The following is a 24,149-nucleotide window of genomic DNA, read 5'->3' as shown; positions in this document are numbered from 1 at the left end:
AAGACAGCTCAGGAAAGGCTCCAGGGAATTCTGGAAAATCCTGCGGGGAAATGTGATAAAATAGAGGCTTTCTAAACCAAGAAATTGGAATTCTTCTCTTAAGTACAAAACACAAATCGTAACCCCCTCAAAAAATATTCTGGCTACAACCCTGTGTGCCGCAGTAGTGGTATGGCCTTAACAACATGGTTTTTTGAGATACATATATTTCAATAAATAGTGGCCCGATAAACGAAACCAATGCCCAAGGAAACAATTATTTAGAAATCCTTGCAAAAAAAAATGGCAGAGTAAGGCACAAACTCACACAAAATATCTTTAATGCTTCGATTTAACTGTAGCATTAACCACCCGTCGAGGGAAAATCCCTAAAATGGAGTACCTTGTTGCGAAAAAAAAAACCTTTTCTTCGCAGAAGTTTACTGTAGCTTCACCTGTGGCCATCTGGGTACAGAGAATGTTGTACAGCTTTCGTCAGAAACTTTTCCGCTGAAGAGACATTAATTGAAAAATCCCGGACCTGGGCAAATTTTTCCTCCGTTTCGTAGCCTCCGAAAAAGCTTTATAGTTTCCTTTTCTAGCCGTGCTTTTTAGGCGTACGGCCGCATTTTCTGTGGATATCAAATTCTCGCTCAGCCCTGCGCCTTCTACTGCGTACGTGAGCTGGCTTGAGCAGTATACTGCTGAAAGTTTTGAACGAGAGTGACATGGCGTCATTGTTCTTCGCAGCTATATTTTCGCCGAAGGCAAACGCAGTTTTCATTGTGTGCGTCATGTTACCTGTCTTCAGGCCAATCTGTTTATTTTCGTGGCTCTAATTTCCTTTTGTCCATTCCATGTCTTCACTCCTTCTACAACAGGACCGTTAACGCTACGCGTCAAGACATGACCAGCCTGAAAAAAAACAGCATTGCATTGCAATGCTTCTCAGTTCATTTCTTTTTTTTTGTGTAGTAACAATAGTGCTGAAACTTGTTGTGTCAAGCGAGAGGATGAATAACTCATTCTAACACATGAGTAACTGTTTTCTGGTATAGACTATTCAGAGAGAACAATCTATGCAGCCGAAACGTCAGGCTAAAGCTGCTGCTTTCTCGCATCTTCGCAGAGCGAACTTCCTGGCAAGCGGGCTTCACGTCCGCAGCTACCACATCGTCAACGTTGCGCTGCACGCCGCATGCTCGGCCCTCGTCGCAGCGATTGCCCAATCAGCAGTGAGACTGCAGCCCCTGCCGGCGGGCTTGGCTGCAGTGCTGTTCGCCGCACACCCAGTGCACACCGAAGCCGTGAGTCATGGTTTATTCGTTGAAACATAGCTCCTCAAAGTGAAGGCAGAAATTAGGGTACATCTCGCCACTTAATAATGCCGAGTGTGCACTCTGGGATTGCGTGCTTCGACATCCGCAACACGAAAATTCGTGTTATTCTTTTTGTGCTCAATGTGACAACTACTTTTTCGCACCACTGATGGTTGGGGCTTGTGGCAAAATTATAACAATTACTGACGAATAAAAATGAATAGCACCATGACCCGCCTGCGCAAAAGACATGTTTATGTTCGCAGATTCTCCTAAATATATGTTGCAAACAACGGTCAGGTGTCTACTGTTAACTTTGCTAGCTTGAGCTTTGTGCGCGTCTACCTTAAGCATGAGCTAACAATCCCACGCCAGGTTTCTGCTAGCGAATATTGCAACTCCTGTGTGTTTAAGCAAACAATCCGACGCCGGGGTTCTGCCAAGCAGTTCTGCAACTTTTTCCATTAACGTGTGAATTTTTGAGCGTCCAACTTCGAGGTGCATCGACGCAATGCTGAAGCTAATAGCAAGTAAAGAATGAAAACTGCAGAAATGTTATCCTGGTATTAATAGCTGTTTAAAAAAGGGTAAAAAAGCGAAATGTATATGGCATTAAGAAAAAGTGTGGCTAGGGACGGCTACGCTTGTATTAGGCGAACAGCCCCACACTGGAGTAATTCTGCTAGTTACCTCGATGTTTATTTCATATACCTGAAAGAACATGAAACAAAGGTTGTGATTATGGAAAAGTAGGTGTACAAGAGAATGAAGCTCAGGAAGGGGTTCACCTGAAAGAGCACAAGATGCTTGGTTGTTGCGTAGTGCTCTGTGCTAACGGAGGCCTCGCTTTTTTCCTTGTAGGCACAGTAACTACACCTTACTACCGCATGGTAGCGTCGGCATGATATTATTCATTTCATTCGGATTTTTTTGCGTGCAATAAGGAAGCATTTGAAATATATTGGCCCAAGTGTCTACGGTAATTTCAACAATGCACAACCACAGCACCCATGAAGAGTTTTTTTGCTGCATTGTTTAACTTTCCACTGTGCCACAGCTACCACTATCAGCTTAGCAATATAATTTCCGCTATATCTTCAAGCCAGGTCTAGTGACACCTTAAATTCAAACAAGCAGAACGTCTTGTGCAAATGGGTACAACACATTGAAAATAAAAATGCGCAAGCAAAAACAAATCACGATAATTCATGAAGCACCAGTGCTGTTTCATACCCTTTTGTTTACTGCGTCATTTACGTTGTTTTGACGCGAACCGTTCCTTTGCTAATACTGGCAAATCTATCTTCGGGCCTCTTATCACACGTGTGCTAGGATACGACATAACGACTGATTTTAGCGTAACGAGTGCTACAAGGACACGCACGGACACAATCGCTCATTCACGGGCACGTACGGACGCGCACGGTCACACAGGGACACCATAAACTCGAGCACACAAAAACGCGCACGTGTTATTCGTCTTACAGGAATTATTGGCTGTGCGTATTCAGTCATTCTTATCTGTACATTCCTGCAAAGTAATAGGCGCTCGTTCTGCTAGCCACAAAGGGGTTGCCATATAAACAGACAAATGAGGGAAAATGGATAGTTAGGCAAGTTCGTGGGTGTACATGTTGATGGGTTACAGCGAAAACCAACAAAAAGGACGAAGGAAGAACGGACAAGCCGGTGCTGCTTGCACGAGACAGCGCTCGTCTTGTGCATTCTTCGGCGTCCTTCATCTGCCTGCGCTGTACCCTTTCAACGTGAACACCAAGTAGAGATGAAGTCTGGCAGCCGTTATGGTTTTCTAAATAAAGGTCAGCTCTACTTTAGAAGTTTGGCATATCAGTTAGGGAAAAAAAAAACAGTGAAAACACGATCCAGTGACTGTCCTTATCGTCCCTCTCCTCTTGTGTAGCGTGTTTTCAAGTGTGTTTCCCTGAACATGATGAACGAACAGGCCCAGACTTCCACTTTACTTGGCTTATCAGCTTAGTCATTTTATTGTTTTTATACCCAAGAATATTTGCCGCCTGTTTCATTAAACAGCATAATAGTAACCTGCCCTTTCACCTTGCAAAACATGGAGATTTTGTTTCCTTAGAGGCTTCTTTGCCACCGTATGAGTCCCAGTGCGGGGAAGCCAGATAAAGCGCTTCGAAAAGAAAAGCCATGTTATGTTGCCAGTCATAAGTCATCCGCTTTTACACAGTCATAAACCTTTCCGCGTTTGTGTATAGAAGTTATTGAAACTTGTTAACATAAATATTCCCCGAAGTTAAATTCCCACAAATAGCCTTTTTTAGCAGAATTCCAAATGACTAGAATGCCGAAAAACGTCTTTGTGGAATTTTACAAATTACACGTGTACCTACTTCTGTTTGCAGCTATACCGCAGCCCGTCCAAAAACAAGAGCAGAAAAGTTTCTTAGACAGTTTTTTTTCGGTTTTTTGTTACCTGAAAAAAGTCGTAAATGTTTGTGGAATTTAAGGACTTGGTAGTGCTGTTGTGCTTGCTATCTTAACGCAGCAACGTGGTAGATGTCGGATTGCAACGACCTTAGCTAGTATTGGCACTCAGAACGTTTCATATAAGGAAAGAGTACCCAGAAGAGCACGCGCGACGGGCACTTGATGTGACTCTACTTGTAGAACTGGACAAGGCAGTGCAGGAAGGGCTTCTTAGATACGCCTGTTCATACCAAGATGCGGAGTTTTCGATCATCTACTTAGCATTTGCCTGGCCTTTCCGGAAATAAATTCAGTTTATTGTATATGTAGTGAGAGCACGATGAACCGCCGTTATTAGGAAGCCGGGGGACGTTGCAGGAAAACGGTACTATTGCAATACGATGTTGCGACAACTGCGGGAGGCAGTATATTTATCTTATATCATTCTCAATTTGACACGACTGATTATTTTTCCAAAATTATTCCGCTTGCACACCCATTAGGGCGCTCATTGAAAACAGCTTACAAATGCTCTTTTTCAGAAATCTTCAAACTTCCCTGAAAGGGACACTGAAGTATAAAAGCAGCTTGCCTATATCGATTGATTAAACTGCCGTGAATGCAAATATACAATTCGCAACAGCAGTAGTTATTAACGCAGAAGATGCCAAAAGCACCCGCCGCGGTCGCTCAGTGGCTAAGGCGTTGTGCTGCTGAGCACGAGGACGCGGGTTCCATTCCCGGCCGGGCCGGTCGCTTTTCTGATGGAAGCGAAAAGCAAAAATGCCCGTGTGTACGAAATTTGGGCGCAGGTTAAAGATCTGCAAGTGGTGAAAATTGATCCCCAGCCCTCCACTACGGCGCGCCTCTTCTCCTGCGATGTGTCGGCGCGTTAATCCCTACAATCAATCAATCAATCAATCAATCAATCAATCAATCAATCAATCAATCAATCAATCAATCAATCAATCAATCAATCAATCAATCAATCAATCAATCAATCAATCAATCAATCAATCAATCAATCAATCAATCAATCAATCAATCAATCAATCAATCAATAAAGATGCCAAAAGCGCGAAAACAAAATCGTGGCCCATTACATTTTCATGCACTATGAGTTGTCGCATCACAAATCGCAGATTGAGGAACGGAATTGGCGCTGCTTGTCAAACTGTTCTCCCGAAACAACAGTAATGCAGGGACATGTTACTGTAAAATGAATGCACCGAAGAACTTGTACTGGTCCTGTGGTTTTTAAAACACAGAGCCCTCGGACAGCAAACAGGATAAACTATAACGCCTCAGCCCCATGCGGTAGGCATTCTTCCAGTTGCGATTCTTTTTAAATGTATTGCCGTGCGCACAAGCTCTGTCAAAGGATCAATGCGTGAGCATGACAGCGAGAGCCTACCGTACCTTCTGACCGCTAGTGCGTATATTTGAAATAGCCGGTGGGAAAATCAAATGATACTAGAGCAATCGACTTGACACGATCTACGATCCGGTATTCGATTCTGGGATTGATCTGAAACCATAGCAGCCACGGCTGGCTTCCAGGCTTCCCATTTCGGGGCCTTTATTTGTGCGCGAAGACCACGCCCCTACTTACAATTGCGCATCAGTTTTACTTTCAAACGTCAGAAGCTCCAGCTCCCCAAGAAGGAAGCTTTTTAAGCCATCTTAAAATGCGCCATGAGGGTATCAATTGTCACGTATGTGGACAAAGGGTGATCACGGGCCGCAGCAATGGTTGCAGCTGTTGGCGTGCAGCGTGGTAGGTCAAGGCAAGTTCGGAGGGCCTGCGCTTGTTTTACTTGCAGTTCCTGAATATTTGTGGGGCATCTAACTACCACTGCCTCATCATCACCTTGCGAATGTGCCATCGGGACGCTTCCATGCATCTTTGGCAAAGGTTGTAGCTGCGCAAATCACTAGCATTCCATCCAACTATACGCCTGCAACGAGGCCGCCGCTCCAACTTTGGTGTACGCTGCAGCCACAAGCATGTCTTCCAGGGTTGACAAAGAAGTGAGATTTTCTGACGCTAGCACCACAGCAGCTAACTCTCATCTATCTACATGAGCGATACAGTGACCGCACCCATATTTAAACCGATGGCTCGTAAAAGCCTCTGGTTCTGCCGGCGCCGTGGTTATAGCATCATTGTCGATGGCCACATAATTCAAAATAGCCCAACCCACCACTTCCGTAGCTACATAACTTACCGCTATCCGTTGCGCCTTTCACACCATTGAGCAAGCCTCATGCCGAAGATTGACGATCTTCTGTGACTCCGAACCTGCGCTCCAATCGCTCCAGTCAGCCCTGTGCTGTGGGCCCCATGAACAGCTGCTGGCCGAGTTAAGGCTACTGTATGGCCATGCTGCTCAAGCGGGTCGGGACATTGCGTTCCAGTGGCTTCCCAGTCACTGAGGCATTGTCCGCAATGAAAGTGCGGATGCTGCCGCCCGCTTGGCACAGCAAAAGTCGGAGACCATATCTATTCCATTATCCAGGACGGACGCCGGTAGGACTCTCTGCAAACTTGCCCCGGAGACCACGATAGCCAAATGGACTACCCAAGAGTTCACGAGCTCTCGTATTCATTCCCTGGACCCGCATCGTCAGCGTCCTCTTCCATTAGGCATCCTACGGACGGATTCAACCGTTCTTTGCCGTCTCTGGCTTGGAGTCGCCTTCACAAATGTTTACTCCCATTTGATTGGAATGGCAGACAGCGAGGCGTGCGAAGTCTGCGCCACACCGGAGACCATACGCCGTCTTCTATAAGAATGTCCACGTTTTTCATTGGCAAGAAGGCACCTCTCCTCAACTTTACGGAAGCTCGATTCTCGGCGGCTGTTCTCTGAGGAGAAAATCCTGGGCCACTGGCCTTCACCGTCATCTACGCACAAGGCCACAAAGGCGCTCCTGTGCTTCCTGAAAACAGCGAACTTGCACAGCAGACAGTAGCGCAAGGGTCTGCTCTCTGTGAAGTCAATGAACTCTATCGCCTATAGCGTCGTGGCGCTGGTCACACCTCTTTACACTCTCTCTTTACCTTCCCGTTCTTCTAATGTTTTCATATTTTTTCCCCCATTCCCCTTTCCCACGTGTAGGATAGCAAACTACGCCGTAGCCTGGTTGACATTCCTGCCTTTCTTTTACCTTTATTCCTTCCTTCGTTTTAAACTACCTTGGAGGATAATGCCACTGACATTGCAATATTAACTGAACATGGCTAAACGCTTCGATTAGAGACGAGCACCTACAAGACCATAGGACGTCATACCACGCGTACATAATTGACCCATAGGGCGTAGGAGTGGAGGTGTCATAATCTTTGTCAAAGCTTCCTTGCTTTCCTTTCATGTTAAAATTGACAGTAATCCTAAAATGTTTGCGCAAATATATCCTGTAGTTTCAGTACAAACATACGTATAAGATAACGTGCTACTAATCTCCTGACTTCGAAATTTTATTTATGTACGCCCTTCAGTCGGTCATGCTTGATACTCGCTGTCGCTTTGCTCGTGCTGATTACTTTCAGTGCGGTGACTTCACATTTCCTGACATCGACGGGAATAACTCGTGCCCACCATCCGTCCATCAAAAGTTTTCCTGAATTTAGCACTAACGTTCAACTTCACCCGAGCAGTCACTTCGCCGACACGTGGTATTAATACTTTTCACCTGACTTTTGCTTCGAATCCTGATCTAATTCAACAGTTATCCTGCATAAATGGGGTCAGCGACCACAAAACTGTTTTGTTCGACATTCGCGTTTCGATTCTTCGCCGATTACCTTCCGTAAGGTATATTCGTGAGTAAAACAAAGCAAACTTTAGTGGCTATAACTCCGATCTTGAAAACGTCTACAGATATTGTAAGGTTTCCAACCTTCCATGACAGTTGAACAAATTTGCCTACTATACAAACATAAAATTCGAGAGCTAGTCAAAAAATAAGTTTACAATATTCGTATTTGCGCCTATGCTAATCAACCGTAGAATTTAATACCATTACAGAACTTTCACAAAGGAAAAAACGCAAACACCGAACTACAGCAGCCAAGCAGAATAAATACTCCGTTTGCCTTCATGAACACACGCGTCTTCTGAAATGCTCTAAACAAACGCTTTATCACCATAAAATATATACATTTTATGCGTAAACCCCAGAAAACTCTGGAATAATCTAACGCCGAAAAACAAGCAGGCACATACAATTTTTTTTTAAGAATTGCGATGGTTCGAAGGTACTGCAAAACCGATACTTCGTCATTGGAAGAGTAGTTTTTAGTCTAAGCCCGTCCTGTCCCCTTCGTGGGAGTCTTGTCTTTGACCCGCAGTTTTTCTACTTTTAAAGTGCTGTACAAACTAGCCCAACAACGTGCTTCGCTGCCGTCCAAGCTAAAATGTCCAAAATGTCAGAAATTTTGAGCTTGCCCGACAAAAAGGCAGTATTCTTAATTTTCTAGAAAATGTTTGTCTCACTCTCTCTGAAACAATGATGCGGATCTCATTGAACAAAACGATAAATAAAAAATGAGGTAGTTTCATTTTGATTGCTGGAACATGGGAAAACAAGGCTCTCGTTCGCTTTTTCTTTTTGTGGGGCCGAAGTATTGCTAATAGCTTGCTCTTCTGGCTGTAATTTACTTGTCATCGCTTTAGAGTAAGCTGGACCGAGTTGCCTTTAGCCCTAAACGTTTCCTGTGAGGACGCACAAGAGCCGGGAGTTGACTGCAAAAGTGGTCCTGTTCATGAAAGTGTACTTGGAAATCCCGACGAGTTGCAGGAACGGATGAAGTGACACCGAACGACCCGTTTGCGTTAATCATACCATAAATAGTGTGACACTGCGCCACGACAAGTGCGCTTAATGTTGCCATTTGATGGAAACTAGATAAATTTCAAGGGATTCCTGCCTACTGTGCACCAGGGTTAGGGTACTGCTGGCGCCTTTATTATATTATTCAAGGACTGACCATGGCAAAGCAAGACATTTTGCATATTAATCATCATCATCAGCGTACTCAGGTCCACTGGAGGACGAAAGCCTCTCCCACTGACCTCCAACGGCTCCTCTCCTGCGCTGCTCGAGTGCACAGTTTACCCGCGAAGTTCCGTGTTTCATCCCTCCATCGAATTAGTGGCCTTCCCGTTCTTCTACACCCATTTCTTGGTATCTACTCTGTTACTCTAGTTGTCATCCGGTTGTCGGTTCATCTAACTACATGGGCAGCCCAAGTCCATGTCCATTTCCTTTTCTTTATTTAAACTATGATATATTCTACTCCAGTTTTCTCTATGATCCAGGTAGCTGGTTTCCTGTCCTTCAGTGTCATTCAGTATACTTCCGAACAATGCCAGCCGCCCTGTTGGAGTCGAGTTTCGAAGGCGGTTGTAATGACTTGTGAAAACAAGAAGAGATGGCAGGTTGTATAAAAAAATCACTGGTCTCTGTTGCAGGTCAACGCACACGCACCGGGACTCGGATGTGCATAAAAAACTGTGGTTGATTTCTGTCATAGGAATCTGCAGCTGAGCATAATTTGCGGGTCGGCGGCTGTCGTGTGGGTGTGCTTGGCAAGAGACATCCTGCTGGCGGGTCGCTTCGGCAAAGGTGTACTGGCGTCATTTTCGTGACGGATATGACGACAGTGAAATCTTGGTGCATCGCGGAATAAAACACTTTCGTGTTAAAATATAAAACCCGAAAAGGAACAACCCGAAGTATAACGTTCTCTTTGGTACTAAAGGTTGCTTCCCCGCAAGAAGACTCTGTGTGCAGCGGTGCGCTCTTTACAGGCCGCTTGCTTCGTTGTACTGGCGTCACTTCCGTGACGGATATGATGCAAGTGAAATCTTCGTGAATCCCTGTTAAATCTTGTGTTCGTGTTAAAAAATCTTGAATCGCGATCTAATCACTGATGCTCAGTTACGCTGAATTCGCCTCTATGTTAATATCACAACTGGTGGGATCGACTCACCGCAAATCGTCGGGTCGCGGCCTATGGTAGGCTGAGGACACGTGACTGGGGACCTCTATGAAGTCTCGTGCTATAATATGAGGCAGGTGTGTTAGGGCAGGAAAGCAACAACCACCGGAACCGAAACGCCGAGTAGAGGTGCCTAGATTTCAGAAAGCGAAAAGTGGGGGATGTGGCACTTCGATCCCCACTTTGCATAAAGGAAAGACGAATGTAGCGAACCATGGTGGGGGGCACGGTTACGTCTACAGCCTGCAATCAAAGCTGTGTTGAGCTAGGTCCAGTGCATGACCATTCGCTTCGACCATCGAAGGTCCGGTTGAGCCTGCGAGATATGGAGCAGGTACTGCTAATAGTTAGCATAGTACTTACGCTAGCAGCGAACAGTGGGGCAATGCTTGTTTATTCAGGTTGCGAAGATGAATTCAAAGGGGCCGCATATGGCTCAGCAAGCAAGAGGCTTGATCAGTAGCCATTGCTTTGTTCTGCTCACGTGTTACGTTGCAAAATTTGGGTATTACCTGCGACTGTATTTTACGCCAAGTCGTGATAATGAAGAGTCTGGTCGAAGAGCGTCTTTCAAGTCACCTCGATGGGCTTAACGACAGCCGAGCCCTTATCAGAAAAAGGTTCCAAAAGAAAAAAAAAAGGTGGACATTGAATAAAAAGGTACTAATCCTGCGGCGACAACGAAGTTAAGCGAATCGCAGTCGCTTGCCACCACTAGAAGAAACATTACCCTGTCATGAAGATTTCATTTTTCGGTGAACGTTCCGAAGATAACGAAGGTGCTGGGATTGATGGTTAGCTTAAAACTCAAAAAGGTAAAATTCGTCCGTACTATTCAACACGGAAACGCAATGGTAAGCAGAGACTCACCCAAACCTTCAGATGTTTCTCGGTAAACATATATTGGCAATACAGCTTTTATCGCAGGTCATTATTAGCGGCTACGTGTTTTATAAGATCAAAGTTCGGTAAAGACACTCACTTTCTTCTTGGGAATGATGACTATTGCAATTAAGATACCAACTCCTGATAACAAACCCTCGTGTTTTATTTGTACAAGCTGAAATTGCGAGAGGAGTCCATTTGGCTGCGTCAAAGGCTGATCTGGGTGTAGCAGTCGCAAATGGCGGCTGCAGATCGAAGAACTCATTACATTGAAAGCCGCCCTACCTGTCCGCCTTTCCGGAAGACCACTCTACAAAATCTACCCGAGCAATCTCGTGGCGACAACAATGTTCGTGTTTTCGCTTCCGTCGTTCTTTCTTGGGAAACGTGGCGTATGTTCCGTCGCCGCTCGAATTGAAGCCATAAAGAAAAAAGCGACGACGTGAGCGGTTTGTTCGTCACGTCGGACGGAAACAGTACGGAGCATTTCGTGACCGCAGAAATTTTCCCAAGGGTGCGGCGCGAACCGTGCCCCTGGTGTCTAGGGGCCCGAAAGGGAAAAGAGATGCGGTTGAAGAAATCATGGTCTTTGATGACTGGAAAAGGTCAGACAAAAAATATCGCATACGAAACAAGCATTGCAAATCTATGAACCTCTGCGGCTATTTTAAGCATGTAGCAATGGATATTTTCGGCCGCAATTTCACATCAAGGACGAAGCACTTACCCGAATAATGCGCGCACCTGCCCGGAACAAACCGGTTGTTATTGTACTATACAGAGAAGTAAGACTTGTTAAGTTAGCCATTCAGTTTAGTTCATAAAACTTTTATGGAATCCTCAAAAAAAGAAAATTGATGTTGTCAGAGAGAACTGCGTTCTACCATTCTACCATAACAAGTGGACGTGTATCCACTCATTCCGCTGCAAATGACGTCAGAAAGTAACAGCCGATACTGCACTCACAAGGGAAAGCCTCTACATCTTCATTCGTTGGTATATTTGATATCTTCAAAAAGAGCCAGGAATTCAAGAGTCAGCTTTAATTTGTTAATCTAGTGAACACTAGCGCGACTACCCTACAGCGGCTGCTTCGCGCCGTGATAGGAATAACGTGATAAATTTTTCACAAAAGGAAAATTGCTGAAGGTAAAGGCGTCTGTGTTGCTGCGCGACCAGTTAATCGCTGTCTCTGGAAATCTAAAGTGTCGCGTCGATGAATCTAGCACCAATCCGGGCGACGCCAGAGTGTTCGGCCCGATGACACTGACACACACGCAGTTGCCATTCCTCTGATCTCCTAGCAGTCATCTTGCTTCGCCTAGGTCAGTCGTTAGTGATGCCATTGTTCATATTTAAGATTCGGATTCGATTCCTACCGGGGAATCTGACTAAAAAAATCACCACCCCTTCCTAAAGCAAGTTAAGAGGAGAGCGAATGCTAAAAGGGCGTCCTATCGATAGTTAAAACCTTCAAAGACCCAAATCGCAAACGAATGACTGACCCCTCCGAAGATTCTTCGCGCATTAAGTAAACCCATCTGTGAACTACCGAAACGTAAACCGACACTTGGTTTGTGAGATATTGTATGCTGTTGTACTTCTTCTCACAATCTATGCGTGGATTGCCTTATCTGAAACTCAGTTTTTCGCGACTTTCAAGTAACCGTCTTGAACAATCGGAGCCCGGTTTCATGGATGCGTTTTGTGTCCAGACATCTTTATCAGAACTTTTTGGTCGACCAACTGGTCTATGGGGTCTGCAGCCTGTCTATAGGACGCCATCGGTCCCGCAAAGAACGCTTCCACTTCAGTAAATTTCTCTTCGTTTTTCTGGTAGTTTTGGTAGCCGGGAAGCAGGTTTAAAGATCGGCGGAAATGCCACTTTTTGCCTATTCGTAGTCACATATAATTGAACTGAGCGCTGCCGCCATGAAAATAAAAACCTAATGAAAGCGGAAGGACAAGCCTGTGAGGAAAAAAGAGCTTTTCGCGAACACTGAAGCAGGCCATCACCCTAATTAGAGCCAGATTGCACCCACTCGTCTCCCCCGCATTGTCTTTGTCCACAATCAGTCCCGTGTTACTGCGTAATAAAAAAATGCACTGTCTGGCTGCGGCCAGGTAGACTGTGCCCGTAAAAGATCTAGGATTCGTTCGTTTGTCGCCGCTCCGACATGTTACCGGGGAGAGCGATGACCGGCCGAGGGCTATTATGAGTGAAGGGGTCGTTATCCAACTCGTCACTCGGAACCATTAACGGGTAGGGAAGGTGGCGATGACGATGCGTCATGACGAAAAAGAATACCTGTGTGCCAGACGTACACCGAAATATGCGATTGAGAACGATAATTTTTTCATGAAGAAGTGGAGCACCGCAGAAGCAGGAATTGCTGTTGAAAATTGTTGGACGTTGCTTTAGGCTGGCGCTGGTTGTTGGTCGCGGATTTAAAACAGCGTGCAAACTATCTAATGCGCTCAATTTTTTTCTTTGGTGGGATGCAGGGTGGGGTGAGGCGAGTGGCAACAACTGAACGCAACCATCAAGAAGGCGGCAACAATGCGTCGTCATCAATTTCATCCTCGTGTTTTGTTTCTTTACGAAGGGGAAAGTAGTCATTGGTGCCATCGCTGAGGTGGGGGGAGGAGGTGATGTGGCTGATGAAGATGTAGACCAGCAAGTCTACCCTGGCGTTGATGTCGCACACCTCACAGCAGCTCACGTACTAGTCTTGACAGTTACAAGCGGATTGCATGGTTGTCGATAGTGATTGGGAATTTGGCCAGGTTATTAGGAAACCTTTGAAATCACAGAGGCAAACACAAGGAAGAAGGAAATGACCGCAACATTGATGTATCTGGTTATAAATGACGGGTAAATAGACTCCGATGGAATACTTAGCGTGTAAGTTTTGAGCGACTTAACAGGTGACCAAACACTGTCACGTGGTTAGGGCCTAATAGGCAATGTGAAAACAGGAGAGAAGGACAAACAATCTCTTCGGACCTTAACAACTCACCTCCAGGCTTTTTAAAGGCATCGTTGTGAAGAGTCGCACATCAAAATCAAGAGCTTCTGGATGATTTGAGCCAACGAAACACATTATGTGTTGAATGATGATTGATTGATTGTAGGGTTTAACGCGCCGACGCAACGCAGGCGATGAGGCGCGCCGTAGTGGAGGGCTCCGGATTAATTTTGACCACCTGGGGATCTTTAACGTGCGCCGAAATCTCGTACACACGGGTGTTTTTGCTTTTCGCCTCCATCAGAAAAGCGGCCGCCGCTGCAGGGAATCGAACCCGCGACCTCGTGCTCAGCAGCGCAACGCCTTAGCCACTGAGCCACCGCGGCGGGTAACACATTATGTGTACTCCGACATTTGGAACAAGGGATGATTGTCAACGGATACTGAGGCAAAGTAATAATGAGGAATTAGGCTTGTTTTCGGTCAGGGTACAGAGCTTGAGCTGCAATTTATTTCTGGAGGCTGAGAATTGTTTTGTGAACCATAGCCGCGTGCAGTGGTGTGGGAACAGAGATAACTACGTTTACTCACATGTTCCCTGTTTTTCCTTTGTTTTTCTCACAATCTGAAAAAAAGTATCTTCTAAATTTGTGTATAACGCTGCGTACAATTGCGTGCGCATATTTTGTAAACTCGGCAAGGAGTAGGAACACCGAGACGGTGATCGGAGGTAAGATTGGGTTGGGCAGTGTGTCGAGAGATTAAAAATTAGGTGTGAATTTTGTGTACACTGCTTAGGCAAACGACAAATACAGTCCTAAATTCTGTTCTGCTTTGTGCTGTCATACTGGTCGAATCTGATAATAAGAATTGCCCACAAAATAAGGGTCCGGGTGTATTAGCGACGCCAGGTGCTTCTCTTAAAAATTCACAATCCCGTCCTAAAAAAAGTTGAGAGAAACGCGAAAGATTTCTCGCATCAAAACTACGCCAAAATGGCGTCAATACGTTCCGTAAAAGTGCGCCCAACCTTCGTTCAAAGTGCGTCCAATCGATCTTCAAACCTCAAAAGACCCAAATCACACACCGAAAACATGCTCATGCGAAGATTTTTTGTGCACCAAGTAAACGCATCTACGAATGATATAGTGTACGCCGATACGTGGTTCTTGAGATAAAGGCTACTTCATGATCGATGCGTGTATTGTCTTATCTAAACCGTTTTTTCCCGCGATTTCCAAGTAACCGCTTCGATACAATAGAAGCCTGGCTTCGCGTAAGCGCTGTATCTAGAGATCTCATAAGAGATTTCCGGTCGGCTGACTGATATATGAGGAAATGCATTAGTTTTCTGACAGGACGCATCCGTCCCACTAAGAAAGCTTTCGCTTTAAAAAACTCTTCATGATCATGATGGTCAGCCTAAACGAAAGCGCGGGACACAAATAGTAGGAATGACACAAGCGCTGTCTAACCACTGAAGTTTTGTTAGGAAAATGCGTGGTATTTATTCACAAACTGGAATAAAAAAACCAGAGAAAATACACGCGGCCATTAAAACGTACCTCACCCAAACACTTATACACACGATTTATATAAGAAGGCAGCCTCGGCATCTGTCGGCGCAGTCGAACGTTGGCTCACGCACGTGTTTCCGTTTTTTATACGTCCTTGAAATCAAAACGACTTGGACGCCGCCATTGTGGACTGTTCCGTGGGTGCGCAGAAAAAAAAAAAACGCGCGAACACGGTGACTCCACAAACCATCTGCGTATGCTCTCAACTGTCCAGAGAAGAGGCGGTTGAGCTCTGCTTGTCTGAAATGTAAAGGTGTTGTAATCTTCTATGCTTCGGCAATATCCCGAGCGCGCTGGCTTTTGTGTATCATCAGCATTACCGTGCGCTTCAACTCGAGAATCTGAGCCCCTCAGCTGGGAGTGCGGCTGCGCTTTCGATCTCAATCGCGCAGTCGTGGGGATGGTACACATAATCCAGCGCACGAAGGGACGGCGCCGAAGCATGGAATATTATAAAAACCTGAGACACGCGAGTGATCGTCCCTTCATTTGCGTTAACAGATGCCGAGGTTGCCTTCTCAGAGAAATCATGTGCCTGAGTGTTTGTGAGAGAGACGTCTTATTGATTGATTGTGGGGTTTAACGCGCCGACGCAACGCAGGCGATGAGGCGCGCCGTAGTGGAGGACTCCAGGTTAATTTTGACCACCTGGGGATCTTTATCGTGCGCCGAAATCTCGCACACACGGGCGTTTTTGCTTTTCGCCTCCATCAGAAAAGCGGCCGCCGCGGCCGGGAATCGAACCCGCGACCTCGTGCTCAGCAGCGCAACGCCTTAGCCACTGAGCCACCGCGGCGGGTGAGAGAGACGTCTTAATGGCCGTTTGTTTGTTTTTAGTTTTTGCTTAAGTGTTTGGTTAAACGACGCGTGTTTTCCCAATAACACTTCAGTTGTTAGACAGTGCTTATGTAGTTACTACTCTTCTTGTGCCGTGCTTCTGTTAGCGCTGGCCATGATACCCATTTTCCAACTAGCCCAATACGGTACCATATTGAAAAACGGTTCAATAATACAAACGCAGCGGCACGAAATTCCGCCTTCGAAACAAATAGGTACCCAAAAATAGCCGAGAGATGGCAGACAAAGTTTCTGACCACCGAAACGTTAAAATACAGCCCAAGAAACGCTCTAAACGATGCCACAATATCAATAAAGTTGCTATAAACAACGTAGATCATTATGTAGAAACAATTGGTGAATTCTGTATCCGGGATTGAGCCATGACCATTCTGAATGTGAGACGAACATGCACCCGCCTACTACTTGTTCTTTAATTATTAATTTTCCTGATATTTTGTTGCATGAGGTGTTTAAGAGAAGCTGTGTGTCTTTTTCGCTTCTTAAACTCTCGTTTTATTTTGTGTGTGTCTTCAAGGCTTTGCCAAAGTATATTTCGCCGCCCATAGTTCTTCGATTTTTCCGATTCCTCTAACCGTACACCGCACGTACAGTACCAACACCAGGACATCCTCAGTAGAGTGAGTGCGATGTGTGTTTCTCCGTGTGTTGAAATGATTTCCTTGAAAATATAAGCTGGTATGCTCTTGCTAAATGTTGCGTACAAGATCGTGGTGCTCTTAAAGCTCAGTCGTCCAACCGCCCCCTCCGTTCCCGCGCACACAGAAGAGATCACTGTTCTGGTGACCACAGGGATGCTGTGCTTTTTGGGACTGAGAGGGGATAGGGATTAAAGCACTGCACGGGCCCGGGATGACCGGAAAGCCCGGGCCCGGAGCGTTTATCCGCAGGCTCGGGCAGGGCCCATGCTCGAAGCAGTGGGCGCGGGCCGGGCTCGGGCTTGAATTCATGGGCCTGGCCGTGAATATTACCGACGTCAATTGCAGAAAAGAGCATTAAAAGGAATGTCCTTAGTTTATTTCCACGCGCTTCTTGATGTTAGCTCTACTGGTTTGTTTCAAAGACGTGTTTTGCTAGGTCAGACAGTCAGTGTAGTGCAATTTAAATTTCAGTTCAGGTACTGCATCAATATTTTATATTTTGCGGTATAACATACCAAAGATACTATAAAAAGGAATGCCGTAGCGGGAAGGTGATGAAATGCGACAACTAGGAGCTGAGCACCTAGGTCTATGTGCACGTGTGTTTTGCATGTCGCAGTCGCACCCATCGAAATGCGACTGCCGTGGCCGGGAATTGAATTCGCTTGCAAAAGAAATAGCACCGCCGAGCAACCACTGAGCAACGGAGGTGAAAAATTTTCATGCACGTGCATACTCGTGGATTGAAACGCGCACAAAAAAATTTCAGCATACCCACATGGGGCGGAGACAACCACGTGACGTTGCCAATAATTTGGTTATCGAAGGTGACGATGCCTTTGGTGTAAGAATACGAGCTCTTATTACACTGATGTGACGTGAACTGAAGACGGTGCAAGCTAAAGTACGGACACATATTAACACTAATTTTTTATGTTTAATTTATGACGCGCGCTGCACAGACTAGATGCTTCGTGTCATTTTCCGTAACGAAGACTTTCCACCAAATATAATAAACAAATTTTCTCAGCGTCTAAGGCCGGGCCTGGTCACACAAACGCGGGTCCTCCCTAGGCCTAAAAATAAATGATCGACCACTGGCCATGCCTAGGCTTCAGACTACGGGCCTGGGTCTGGCCGAGGCCAGGTGTTAAGGACCCCGTTCGGGCTCGTAGGTCCTGGCCCATGTCCTAAAGGCAGGCCTGTGCAGTGCTCTAATAGGGATACCATGCCAACGTCAATCCCATTTTTGCCGTGTGGGTGCCGGAGTGAAGTGGAAATTTCTTCGAGCTCGGTTTTCGCGTCCAGAGCCCGCTGTGAACATACACATTTTCTGACGGCACACGTCCGTTCTCTTTCCGCCTATAATCCTCTCTACATCTCCCCAGTTCGAACTAACGAGCAAAGAGGCGCTTTCGCTTGCTTTCTTTGTCTACGCTACAGTGTACGCGCACGGACGCCGGCATTTTGCGGAAGGAGGAGACATACAGATTCGCTTTAACCCTTTCGGCCCTCGTGGTGTGAATTGACTCCACCGCACAAAAGTCCCTCGAGCGCATACAGAACGAAAACAAAAACTGCTAGTGTTCTGGGCAATTGTTCTTGAAGAATGACTGTTACGACAGACGTCGGCATTGTTGCCATTTAACGGAGGTGGACGCTGCTTAGAAAGAAAAGCTCGAGCGAATACAAAGTTACGACGTTGAGGACAAAAATACAGACACCTTTGTTTTATTCCCAAGCTTGTAAATCTATACATATGTACACTGCGAATCTCATTCTTTGTTTGTAGGCTCGTGTGGTCATAAAATTTAGAGAAACCTGCTAAAACAAAGCTTGAGCTGAACGTAAAATTTGAATTGCCATGTGGCTTAATTGATTGGCTCATTAACCAATCAGTTATTACTTGCACTACCAGTCCTATTTTTTAGTTTTTGTACTTATGGGAGTACTAAAATTTATTGAACAAGCAAAACGTTTTTTGCATGAAAAAAAAAGAAAGTGGGCTGAAAGGGTTGAAGCGACAACAAGAAAATAATAATCACGACAACGAGGGAACGCTGTCGCACCACCGGTCCCGTACCGTTTACGTCAATAAAGAGAAGGTGGCGCCAGCGTAGGCGCAACTTCATGACCGTACATAAAACGAGCACGCTACCTTCCACTCCATACTTGTTCTTCGAGGTTCATCGGTTCGGAGCCTACTGCGGTGGATCCTGACCCGTCTACTTTAACAGCAAATGTGGCCGCTGACGGCATTACCCGTACAATAGCGGGAAGCGAAGATCGCAGCTAAGAAAGCCCCTCCACCGTGTCAGTTCTGCAATTGAACGATAATTCTCTGCCAACCAGTTTATTGTAAAGAGTGCTCAGGTGTCCTATTTTTCCGAAGCGAGAACGTTTTCACTATGGCCGATCTCTTTACTTGCAAAGCTCTGGCGTTCGACCTGATAACCATTACGCTCCGGGGTAGCATGTCACATTTTTTTACTACCATGTCACGTTCTTTGTTTTCTGCACAGGGTTCAGCATTAAAAAAAAGCCCCTCTGCCTCCTTCTTGTTCTTTCGGCCTTACTTGTAGCGCAAAGCGTGTTCTAATTAATAATTCCGACCAGCTGCTACGGGTCCGCGGTAATTAATCATTTTGGACGAAAATATGGGTGGTTCCACCTGCCGTAGTCCCCGCGGCGAGCACACGACATGAGTGCCGAGCTGTGGGACGGTCTGTCTCCCAGTTGCGTCGGCAAGTTGTTGATTGAGGACAGGTGATAATTAATTCGTCGCTAATTTATTATCATTCTTACATGGTTGCCCGTCGCGGCCGTGCAATTTAATAAGCAGCGCACCATTTGCGCCTACCCTTAAAAATAGCTTGACAACCCCCTTTCTTCAGAAAGCGTCTACAGATTGCCGAAAATATACAATTTGTAGGGAACTAATGTACGATACTAGCCTAGTTTACTTAATTAAGATGAGAGGGATAAACAACGTAATAACGACACGTGTGTTAGTGCGACACCTCCAGGCCATAAGTTCGCAAAAACTATGAAGCATGGTGACGGGCACACCTGCGAATTACTGATGGTAATAATAACCTGACCTCACAGTCGTGCATCCTTTTTAGTGTTAATATGTGACCACCCATTGAGTGGTGATGGCATTGATAAGGGAGGTCATGAGTCCACTTCTGCTGCACCTCGGAATCACCGTCGCCAGGGGCGTCGTGTCACTGGCGTGCGGTAAAGCAGAGGTCCTGCTAACGAACTTCGGCGATGAACGTCGACGGATCGCCTCAGGAACTGTTGTTGCCGTCGTTCAAAAAATGGCCGACGCAACGGATTGCTGCGTCCTACAGTCTGAAGCTTCAGATGTGGTGAAGGACCATCTTTCTATTGACGTTAAAGCCTTTATTCCCTTCACCTCATCCCCGCAGAGTAGCATGTAGGCGAATATATGCCAGCAGACCTCTCTGCTTTCTTCTAATAAAAAGCTTTCTCTCTCTCTCTCTCCCTCTCTCTCGCTCTCTCCCCCCTCTCTCTCTCTCTCTCTCTCTCGCTCGCCCTTTCTCTCCCACTCTCTCTCTCTCTCTCTCTCTCTCTCTGTATAAGATTTTGCGTCGACTAGCGTAAACTCAATAAGGTAGCGAAAAAAAGACCTATATCCATTTCCCAGGAGAGAAGACTCCGTCGGCGGATTACGACATGCTCGTTACTTTTCCTCTATGATCTTACAGAGCGGGTACTCGCAGATCATAGTTGACAAGCGCGAGCCCGCCTTCGTTACCTCTGATGGGTTGTACGAGTTTAAAGCACTACATTTCGGTTTGTGCTCGACCCCAGCAACTTTCCAGAGGATGATGGGCCCGGTTCTGCCGGGATTTAAGCGGCAAGCGTTCGTAGTTTACCTCGACGACGTCGTCGTGTTTTCCCGGACATTTTGAAAATAACTTGGAACGACTAACATCCATCCTTCGTACCGCCATTGGACCTGCCGCGCTCACTTAAAACTAGATAAATGTGATTTGGGTACAAAGAACTGCCATTCCCAGGCCATGCAGTCAGCCAAGACGGCGGTCGCCCGGATCGTGGCACACTCGCAGCTGTATAGAAGTTCCAAGTTCCTACCAACAAAAAGAGCGTTCGCCGCTTCTCAGGGCTTTGCTGTTATTATAGAATGTTTCTTGCGAAATGATCACACATTGCGGCCCCGCTCACGCGCTGCACACGTGATGATGTCGCTTTCGTCTGAGCGACGAACAGCAAGTGACCTTCGACGGGCTCCGACGTCGCTTCCAGGCACCACTTGTGCTGGCCCACTTTGACGAAGATGCCGCGGCGAAGGTCTATGCAGATGCCAGAAATGTGGGGCTCAGTGCTGTTCTCATCCAGTGGCAAGACGGTGCCGAGAGAGTTACCGCACACGTGAGTAGGACGCTATCAAGGCAAGAAAGTAAATAATCTGCCACGGAAACGGAATGCCTCGCTGTTGTCTGGTTCCTTCTCAAATTCGGATCTTACCCATACGGACAAACTTTTACTGTCTTCAGTGACCGCCATTCTCTCTACTGGCTAGCAATCAAAAAATCCCTCCGGTCGTCTGCACGCTGAAGTTTAGGGCTCCAAGAATTCGACATGACCGTCGTATATCAATCCGGAAAGCGTCATTTAGACACATACTGTCTCTCGCAAGTTCCGATTGGTTCTTGCCCCACTGATGACGACGAGTACAACGACACTGCTCTCATCGGAGTTTCGCACGCCCCAGCCATTTCATAACGACAGCGTAGAGAACTGCGTTTTCTCCACGATTTCCTAGAATGCCACACTACCACCGCACCGAAGACCTTTGCCAGAGGGCTACCAGAGTTCTGTCTGCACGGCGGTGTTCTCTTCAAAATTTAATTTCACCTCGAGAAGGAACAACTATCTAGTTGTCATTCCGAGTTGTTTCCGGAGCGAAATCTTGTGGGCCTGCCACGACGAGCCGGCCGCCGAACACTTCGGTCACGCGTGGACGCCCGCCATTTTAAAGCAGCATTATTACTGGCCGAATCAGTCAGCAACCGTGCAGTAGTATGTGCGCTCCTGTCGTGACTGCCAGCGACGAAAAGCACCGCCTGGCCGGCCAGCCGGACTACTGCATCCAGTTCAGATTCCGAGCGTGCCGTTTCAATAGGTCAGCACGGACTTCATCGGCCCCTTCCCAACTTCTACAGTTTAAAACAAGTCGATAGTCATTGCCAGCGATTGCTCAACGCGGTACGCTAAAACAAAGGCACTACAGCGAGCTACAGCTACTGAGGTTCCACAGTTTTTTCCTCACGAGGATTGTGCTTCGTCACGGTGCACTCACAGTCGCGATTGCCTACCGCAGAACGGCGTTCACGGCTGAGCTGCTTCAAGAAGTGCGAAATTTGAGCGGCGAGTCTGACAGAAAAGCCAGCGCATACCACTCTCAGACCAACGTATTAACTGAATGCCTGAACAGAGCAATCGCCGACATGCTCAGTATGTACATCGATGCGGAACACCACGCGTGGGATGCAATTTTGCCGTACGTAACTTTTGTGCATAACACGGAGCAACACTAGACGACGCAGATAACGCCACTCACACTGCTCTCCGGTAGAGAATCTGCTACAATGCTTGACTCCATGCTTCTACACGGCACCAAAGGTGGCCAAAACACCAGCGTTCACGAGATTGTGCGCCGCGCCGAGGGAGCGCGTGCGCCGGCACGTCAGCGCATTCAACGCTACCAGCGGTGGGACCCCGGTCGATACGATCTCCAGCATCGACTCGTGACATATTCTCCTGGGCATAAGGTGTGCTAATGCGTCGCTACTTTGGACCGTACACGGTGTTACGACAGATAAGCGATGTCACCTAAGAAGTTGCACCAACCAGCCATAGCACATCGGGACGTTCTCAATCTCGGCCTGAGGTTGCGCACGACGTCCGCACGAAGGAACACTTGGCACCATGATCGCCCAATGCACCACCTCTAACAGCGGGCTGCTTTTCCCGAACCTCAGTGCTGAAACGAGACGATGTCTTTTCGGGATGGTGTAATGTCACGTGTGCAAGGGCGACACATCCAGGCCAAAAGTCCGGGAAGACTATAGGGCGTGCCCCCTGTGTGGGTGCGCGCCATGCAACAGACGGCAACCAAGAAGCGGTTTGGTTTGCGGTTTGTGCTTTTGGTTTGTTCGCCATCTTGCCAGTCACCCTTAGTTTGCATCGCCCTACCTCACATCGAGAGCTGTGCACATCATTAATCAATAGCTCATTCCTGCATGAGGCACACCTGCGCCTTTGCGTGGCAAGGCGCAACAGTATTCATAATTTTTTAAAACTAAGCCTTTTCTTCCGCACTGATATGGCGATTTTACGCGAGAAGCCACCACAGGAAAGGCGCCTTTACTACAGTAAAGGCTACATTTTCACAATGGGTTTCCACAAAGTGCACATTAATCATGTACAGTGTAAACAATGGGGTGTCTTTACATGCATAGGGGGTTCTAATGTAAATTAAGCGCATACGCGCCATATGGTTGAGCGATGATGATGATGATGAAAGCATTTCCCAACACGCCCACAGATGGCACGTTCATCACGCCACATGCTCAACCAATAGGAAGCTTAGTTCAACGACAAACGCGAAGCTAATCGAATAAGCGCATGCGGATGACCCAATCACAAATTAATAGGTACAAAATCACACCATCACATTATCTTATATCAGCATCGTTGTAAATTTGTACTTTAGCTCATTTGATCGCGGATTTTATATTTGCAGCGCAGAAAGTTTCACGTTTCTATTATGTTTCTTCCAGTAAGGGGCGTTTCGTTGTTAAGTAAAGTATTTCACTGAATCATAAGTGATGCAGGGGTAGGTATGCGAAGTTTAAATTCATCGTTTACGTATTCCTAATGCGAACGCTGAAAATGGTTTATTCAGTGTAAAAGCGGCCATTGACGTCGGTGTCGGTAGCGGTTTATAAACTTCAATTATCTTCGGCGCATTCCACAGCGCTTGCGTTCAATGGCGCCTGCTGTGGAATAAAACAAAAAAAAAAAAAAAGCTTCGCGCGGTAATTTCCAGGAACACGTGAAAACACGGAGGTTGCCTTGGATGAAACCGGTTTGATTTCGGCACCCGGTACGTTCAGCTTAGCGTGGAGCAGAGTGCCCTGATTTTTTTATTTGAGCGCTGAGCGGTGGTCAATTTGATGTTATCGCTCTCGATTTCACTGTTCCTAAAAAAAATGTGAGGAGTGCAGGCAGCTTTTACGTTCTTTTTTTCGCTGGCAATCGCTTCAGTTGTCCCCACCTATGTAGGCAGGAATCGTAACTAGCTCGAATGGAAGCTTTTCGTATTTTCAGCTGCTGCAGCTCACTGTAAAATAAAGGGATGCTATCTTCAGAAGATATCTCGTTTTGAATGAATTGTACACTTG

The 24,149-nt window shown here is 46.5% G+C and overlaps 1 protein-coding gene across 1 annotated transcript in view; it reads left to right on the top strand.

Annotated features, from left to right (window-relative positions):
* Nucleotides 1-24,149, top strand: part of LOC144162582 (protein O-mannosyl-transferase TMTC1-like) — a 144,578-nt gene that overhangs the window by 60,621 nt on the left and 59,808 nt on the right. The window contains exon 2 of the mRNA XM_077693174.1: nucleotides 1,109-1,286. Coding sequence (XP_077549300.1) covers nucleotides 1,109-1,286 — 178 coding nt within the window. The remainder of the gene's footprint in view (nucleotides 1-1,108; nucleotides 1,287-24,149) is intronic.

Source organism: Haemaphysalis longicornis, unplaced genomic scaffold, assembly GCF_048455015.1.
Source record: "Haemaphysalis longicornis isolate Haplotype H1 unplaced genomic scaffold, Haemaphysalis longicornis Haplotype H1 scaffold_12, whole genome shotgun sequence".
NCBI lineage: Eukaryota > Metazoa > Arthropoda > Arachnida > Ixodida > Ixodidae > Haemaphysalis > Haemaphysalis longicornis.
This window is presented reverse-complemented; position numbering and strand designations above follow the sequence as displayed.